General features: G+C 36.7%; 1 protein-coding gene across 1 annotated transcript; it reads right to left on the bottom strand.

The window, feature by feature from the left end:
* Positions 1–1,267: 1,267 nt before the first annotated feature.
* Positions 1,268–7,166, bottom strand: LOC107300230 (leukocyte elastase inhibitor). The gene is made up of 7 exons (XM_015829567.1): positions 6,984–7,166; positions 6,389–6,502; positions 5,670–5,804; positions 5,435–5,552; positions 4,787–4,929; positions 4,100–4,267; positions 1,268–2,051 (listed from the first exon to the last, which is right to left on the bottom strand). Exons 1-7 carry the CDS (start codon positions 7,155–7,157, stop codon positions 1,647–1,649), a joined length of 1,257 nt encoding a protein of 418 aa, XP_015685053.1. The 5' UTR covers positions 7,158–7,166; the 3' UTR covers positions 1,268–1,646.
* Positions 7,167–7,705: the final 539 nt, after the last annotated feature.

Here is a 7,705-nt window from a genome sequence, read left to right as displayed (position 1 = left end):
AGGTTCAGGGAGATACAATTAAAGCTTATGATGCAAAATTAATTCCACTCCTTCATAAGATAAATCTGAAAACCGGATGCTTTATTAATCCTTTGTCTAGCATACTGCAACTTTATATTCTAAGAGTTAGCATTCAATAAACCTAAAGAGAGGAAGACAGGCGAGGTACTCCCTACCCCAATCTTTGCAGAACCTACATGTGGTCCTTGACTTACAATGACAATTTAGCCCAAACTTTCTGTTGCAAAACAAAACATTTTGTTAAGTGAATTTGGCCCATTTGACCACCTTTCTTGCCACAGTTGTTAAGTGAATAACTGCAGTTGTTAAGTTAGTAACATGGTTGTTAAGTGAATCTGGCTTCCCCATTGACTTTGCTTGTCAGAAGGTCTCAAAAAAGTGATCACATGATCCCAGGACACTGCAACCTTCAGTTGCCAAGCATCTGATCACATGACCATGGAGATGCTGCAACAGTCGTAAGTGTGAAAAAATGTCATTTTTTTCAGTGTCATTGTAACTTTGAATGGTCACTAAATGAACTGTCTTAAGTCAAGCACTACCTGCATTTAGTCGACAGGTTGCAAGCTGTTGTTTGTGCTTTAGTGGCTATGAAAAATTATCGTATTTTTCCATGTATAAGACGCTATTTTTTCCTGCAAACACCTTGTTAAAAAATCAGGTGTGTCTTATACAAGTGCAGCGTTTTATACACGAAAAAATAATGGTAACCTCCACAGCCCAAGGCATGTCTGTGTGGGTTCTTTAGATGCCACTTCCATGCCACCTGGTGCAGGAGGATATCGCTGGCCTGAGATGCCTCCTGGATGGGGAGAAAGCCGGCCCGAGATGCCGCCTGGTGCTGGAGGATCGCGCTGCCCCAAGGATGCCACTGGTTCCACTGAAGCTGCCTTCTATGACCCGTTTTTCACCGGCACAGCTCAGCCCTGGAAAGCCGCCTCAGTACAGTGATTGACGGCCGAGGGGATGGGCAGGACTAAGCCCGCAGAGCACCATTTGATTGGAGGAAGTCGCCTCCCTTGTATGATGGCATGGCCACTTGTTTTACTGCCACTAAAGATGTGGTCTGTTTTCGTTGTTTTGATTACCAATAAAATAGAAAATATGCGCAGAACTAAAGATGTGGTTTGTTTAATATTTAAAATGTTGATTTCTGAATTTTTGTTTAGAAAATTGAGGGCCATCTTATACAAGGGTGCGTCTTATAGACGGAAAAATATGGTAATTATTTTTGGAAGGTCGGATTATGTGAAATTAATTTTATTATTTTTCTCATCATACTCTCATATACCTCTACAAAAAATGTTTCCATAAGTCCATTAGAGGATATCATTGCATTAAATTAGATCTTTTATTTAACTCACATTAAAATTCTGCTTTCAAAACAACACAATAAAAACAAACTTTCGCTTGCGGTTTCTTATGTTTCCTTGGCAGAAGCAGTAAATATGACTTGACTTTTTTTTCTAAAATATCAGTAAAAGCCACATGCGACAATTTCTAAAGATACTGGAAAATGAAAAGAACTCACCATATTTAGACATAGGCTGACAAAATACAGCCTGTTTTGCTCATTGCTTCTGCTGTAACTTCCTTTCTATTTGCTAACATTAGGTTGAAATCTTTCAGGGGGAACAGAACCTTCCCCAAAAGAGGATGCTTTTAGTTTTGTTGTGCTGGATGAAAAAAAGGAATGGGTGATCAGCTGCAAATAAAACTGCACCTTGGTCACTTCGGCCATCTATGGTAGCAGCAGTTGAAGCAGCTGCTTCAGTTCCTTCTTCATTGATGTCAACAAAGCACTTATGAAAAATTTGGGATACACCCAGATTGCTTTCTGCCGACATCCCAGTGAAATCAGCCATTTCTGAATTGAAGGCATCTGTTACTCCCATGTTGGTCAGCAATGATTTCAGTTCAGAGTGGATATTTAATTGCATCTTAGGAAGATGAACATTTGCTTCAACTTCTTCCATTTCTTTTGGGCTAGTCCACTTGGAGAAGGTCTCAGAAGTTAACTTGTCTTCCAACTAGAATAATTTTGAGAAAGATACACAAAGAAAAGCAGATAGTATTACTCTGGAAAGGCCTCACTCTGTAATTGCATGCTAAACAGTTGCATACTAAACTTTCTGTTTATGCTGATGTACAGATCCCTTAAGCTATGCAGAATAAATCCTGTTAGTATTTAGTGTAAAATCCAAGTTTTTCAAATGTTATCAGCAAAATCATTGTGTCAGCAGGAAAAAATGGGGCTTAAAATAATGAAACTTGTTTTATAAATACCCAGCGTACTTATAAATCAAATGAACAAGACTAGTGAAGATTACAGACCATTGAATTTAAGCACAACTTTGATATACAGTATAGTTCAAGAATAGCATGTTTATTAGTTTTCCAAGATTATTTGAAGGCGCCAACTATCATTAAATAAAGCAAGAGATGTTTCAGAATGTCATAAATATTAATAAGTGGTATTTCAATTGTAGCTTTCTTCAATTAAGAATAAAACTATCTGAACTTTCTCATCCAAAACTATGTTTTTCTTGAAGAAATTAGGTGTGATAAAAACCAAAGACATATTGCATATTAAAATGTTACTTTGTAGGAAGTAAGCTGGAATCTGTCTTTAAGTTTTCCCGATTCAGTGAAGTTTGATTCAGATGTGGTGGAATCTTTTTCTAAAATATAGTGCTGAAACTGTATTAAAATTATTCAAATGGAGGCAGATTTTTGCCTGTTGCAAATGCTGTCGAACTGTGAGACTAATCCATTGGCTCAGACATTATAAGGAAATGTAGTTATTCTGCAGTTTCAGTACTAGATAATAATTCTTTTTTTATTACTATTAATAAAGTATGTCCTCCTATATTGTGAATTTGTTAGGGTATTATACAAAATCCAAGTCATCTCAGTGAATACCTGCTCATTCTTTTTACGTGGGACAGAATGCCTGCTACTGCCAAGAAAAGAGCAAACTTTTGGGGGACAGTGAATGTGACAGCAGATAATGTAACCAGCAAAAGTGATAATCCATCTTTCACAGTGCTTATACCTTATAATGTCCCATTACTTTTGCAATATTGCTTTTTTTAAAACTATACTTTATTCTTTTATTGAATGTATAGTGTTTTTTGGTTTCCCTTTGGCAGTACTACAAAATACATTCATTCACAATTTCTGACAGGGATTGGAATTCTGAAGTTTGTGCACTGTTTTTCAGTGAATGTGTGAATGGGGATAGTAGTTAAATAATCAAAGCATCTGGATCAAAGCTAATCACAAATGCTTTCCCCAAAGAAATCAACAGCATATTTGCTATCTAGCTAGCTGCAGACCAGTGGTTAGGAAGGCCCATGCAATAGGTCCCCATCCACATTCTAACATATTTATGTGTTATCCTGTAACAAGTATCTCCTTTATAAAAGCCCTATAATTAGTGGTGTGATTCAAATATGTGAACAACCGGTTCTCTGTGTGGATGCTGCTTCTGGAAGTCCATTCTGGGCCTGGGCAACAAAAAATTAGCTACCGGTTCTGCCGAAGTGGTACGAACTGGCTGAATCCCACCACTGCCTATAATATAAACTGTCCAAGGTCACCCGGATTTCTTGTGAGTATTGATTGTAGTCACTTTATCCCATTGTGCGATGCCACATTGATTCTGAAACTAATTATATGAAATGTATTGAATTTATTGTATGTAGCATCCATATAGATTCAGCACATTTAGATAGGAGAAACACTGTTTTTCAGTGAAATATACTCAAAAATGCTCAAAAGACAGAATAATTTGTTTTTCAGCTAAGGTTCTTGGACTTTTGATAGATTAGATTTTTTTGTCCTTTTGGTGCTGGCTGATTTCTCATGATAAGATAATAATTTCCTCCTCCAAATGATTAAGAGTCATTTTCTGCTTAAATGCAAATCTAATATCTGACTGAACAGTGTCATAAATTCTAAATAATTCGTTGATTTCTGATACAGAATATGTCAAAAGGAAGCATTAAAGACAATTCAGTAAACATCTGGGATAAAAATCTCAAAACATATTCCCCCTTTAATATAAACAGTTTACCATTTCCAAGCCAGTGCTGTCATCATTGATGTCATCAGGAAGCAGTATAAACATGCTGAAGTCATTACCCATGTACTGGAGTTCAAGAATCTGGGCCTGTACTTCATCTATATACTTCCAGTTAAATTTGTCATGCTGGTACATCATCTTTATTGGCATACTTGTGCTCTGAAAAGAGGTAGAGATATTTTGTTATGAATGGGGTCTGCATGCTGATCACCAGCATTTTTACAATGAATGGGGACAAAACTTTTAGCAATATCACTTAGACTTATATACCACTTCATAGTGTTTTACAGGTCTCTCTAAGCAGTGTACAGAGTCAGCATATTGCCTGCAACAATCTGGATTCTCATTTCATTAACCTCAGAAGGATGAAAGGCTGAGTCAACCTTGAGCTGGTCAGGATCGAACTCCTGGCAATGGAATGCAGAGTTAGCCTGCAATATTGCATTCTAACCACTGCACCACCACAGCTCATGGTGTTCTTTGGCAATGTTTGGAACATTGCCTAAATATATCTTGGTCCCACCTACTTTCGGACTTACACACCTCACAAAAAGCCTCTTAATGCTTTTAAGCTGATGGGTAGCAATAGAGCACAGATCATTTAGTTGGAGTAGTGACTACTGTGACCTTCAAAACCTTATTTTGTTTTATACAAAATTACATTACATAATGATTTACCTTGTTCAACCTGAAAGGTTGTTCTGTGGTGTCCTCTTTCTTAAAGGTGTTTGACCAGTTGCCTTTGAAATACAGTACATTCACCATGATCAACCGCGTAAGGGGATTTATAGACCCCTCATTCAACAGGTTGAGGATTTTACCTTATCACAGAAGGAATGAAAAAAATAATGTTTCTGCATCTTTATTCATATGTAAAGGTGGAAATATAAGCTAAGAAATGCAATTTATCTCTTAGTCTTACATACAGACTATCATTGTTACAGTTGTACCACTTATTGCTGCCTAAAATCCTGCTTTAAAACAACTTCACTTAGTTTTCTCATGTGGCACTTTTACATTTAAAACTAGTACTCCTTTGAGTATTATTCAGGATGGAAGCAAATTAGTATGATCAAATCCTTCCTCACGATCTTTATTTTCCAGAAAGCATTTTGTATATTCCCTCTGCCCAATTCCCCAAGCAAATTGTAACCTAATGCAGCTCTTACACCAGTTCCACTTTACACTTGCTTCTTTACATTGTAAACACATTGTATTCAATAGAAAGCTACCAAATGATAATGCCTACATCTTGTAAAATGCAGAAAAGAAGGATAAGGGAAGCCAACTTCTTTATAAATGCCTGAGCAATTATTTGGACTTTACCTGCTGTCTGGTGTTCAGCCCATAAATTGATCTCCTTTCTTGCATATTCTGCAGTGTCTTGAAAGTTTACTGTTTGTGGCTCAACATTATAATATTTCTTCATTGCTTCTGAGAAGTCCTTATAGGTAAAATGAAGTTTAATAGAAGATAGCAATATGTTTAGCCCCAAAGCCCAAACTTTAACAATACATGGTTATTAATACATTCTCAGTATTACAACAAAGGTGACACTCACTCTTTGAAAAGACACCGATTTATCCCCGTATAGTTGATTGACACTTCTTAGCAGATAATTTTTTGTGGGTTTATTGATTTCTTGATTTAGGGCTTGGAATCTTGAATGGATGTTACTTTGTATTTCAAGGGAAGGCTAAAAGAAAGAAAAAACAAAGGAATTTATTAACAAGGGAGGGAGGGAGGGACGCATTCTGTTGTAGGTATTCATGCTACTGTAAATTTATTTTTAAATCTTTGTTATTATATCTTTTAATTGTATGGATTCCATTTGGGATACTTGGAGAAATTAGCAATTGTTCTTGTAATATAACAGTTTGTCTTTGAAAATATTGGGACCTGTTAAGCAGTAAAGATATGCAGATTGTAACTGCATATAGTGTAATTTCAATTAGCAATGATTTCTATGTTAAGCTATTTGAAAAACTAACTAGATATCTTATGGTTTCTCTGTTTCATTACAACAGGCTATATTCTTTCTGGGTGTAGCTTTGCTTCTGCATTTTTGTTTTCAGTTGTTTTTTTTAATCGAATGATTTTAATGTTGAGAAGTCAGTGCAAATGACATAAACAATACCTCATGCTTTTCAATCATTATAAAATGAGCACTTAATGAAAATGAGTCAAACTGGAATCAAACTGTGAGGTATTTTTAGCCTAGCTTCGAATAAACATTCATTCAATCCCAAATTCAGTTGGGAATTATTTTTAAGAAACCACCTTTGTAAGTGAGATGCACGGGTTTTTCAAAAGCTCCTCCATTTTGGAATACACTCGTGGGTGCCTCAGAGGATAGGTGGTCTCAGTTCCCCCAGCTTTATTAAAATGAAACACCTACAATGAAAGACATCATAAAAACAGAACATCTTTATATTAACTGTATAAAATTACACATTCTCACATCCATTATTTGTAAATCAGGAAGCAATTTAAAACAATTATCATATGACGCCATATCTTTTAATTTGGATATGTCTTCTGTCATCCTTGCTATATGAGAAAGAGGAGAGGCTATTCAGATAGGACCCCCAAAGACTTCAGTGATTATTGCTATAGAATAGTACAATTTCAGCACCCTGTCCCTGCCACCTACTGGCTAAATACTACTGTAGTTGTTGCATAGAAATACATTCCAACAATGAATTCCAACAACTGGGTCTATAAAACCTAGACTTACCAGTCAATATGCTGACTGGAAATGACGATTGTTGGCATTCAAACACATCTGCAGAGCATCCCATTGGGAGAGAACAGATTACACAGCAAAACCAAACTTCTTTTCAAACCTTTTACTTATGATTACGTCAAAACTTACCTTTGCTATCTGCTGTGCAGTGTGGCCTTTAGCCCCAAGGTAGAGAGTGGCCATAACTGATGAAATACTCCATGGTGAAAACAGTACATTTGCGTTGGTTTGAGTCTTGCATAAATGTTTGAAAAAATCAATAGCAAAGCTAGTGTTTGCCTCACTCAGCGTTTCCATCGCCATTTAAAGCTAGCATATGTATAAAAAAAGAAAAATGCATTCAGCTCTATATATAAGATCTGTGGACACCATTCAAGCCCTGTGAGGAAACACTGGAAACTTCTGATAAACAAAGTTTTAGGAAAATATCTATTTGGTCCACAAAACTATCTCTACAGTTGTATGGTTTGGGGGCATTGGTTAAACTCTGCCACTGAAGAATTTTCTTTAGGTTAGTTGCTGGACAAGCCTCTGGTTTGCAAATGGGTGACAACTAGTCAGTACCTAAATGGCACTTGGTAAGCAGCCCGAACTTTCTGCAGCCTTGGGAAGCAAGGACTTTAGTTTTCCTTTCTCCATCTCCTGCACCAGTAAGGACAAATGTGTGCATGGACAACAATCCCTCCTGTCTTCCAGCTGGTTTTAATTAGCTGCTGAAATTATTTGCAAACTGCAGGCTGGTAAAGTTGAAAGGAAAAGGAACCATCCAGGTTAAATGGACTTTGGGAAACGCTTGCAAGTTCAATGGTTGTGGAAAGATAAGATGCTAGTGGTGGATGGATGGATAGATA

Source organism: Protobothrops mucrosquamatus, unplaced genomic scaffold, assembly GCF_001527695.2.
Source record: "Protobothrops mucrosquamatus isolate PMUCROS unplaced genomic scaffold, P.Mucros_1.0 scaffold6415, whole genome shotgun sequence".
NCBI lineage: Eukaryota > Metazoa > Chordata > Lepidosauria > Squamata > Viperidae > Protobothrops > Protobothrops mucrosquamatus.
Note: the sequence above shows the minus strand (reverse complement) of the source record. Positions and strands in the feature narration are given on the sequence as shown.

What these genes read in the sequence shown, in the direction of transcription:
- LOC107300230 (XM_015829567.1), bottom strand. Translation starts at nt 7,157, where the DNA reads ATGGCGATGGAAACGCTGAGTGAGGCAAACACTAGCTTTGCTATTGAT. An exon ending in GGCTGAACACCAGACAGCAG is followed by an intron (nt 4,930 to 5,434) that starts GTAAAGTCCAAA and finishes TTCTGTGATAAG; the next exon opens with GTAAAATCCTCAACCTGTTG. An exon ending in AACCTTTCAGGTTGAACAAG is followed by an intron (nt 4,268 to 4,786) that starts GTAAATCATTAT and finishes ACCTCTTTTCAG; the next exon opens with AGCACAAGTATGCCAATAAA.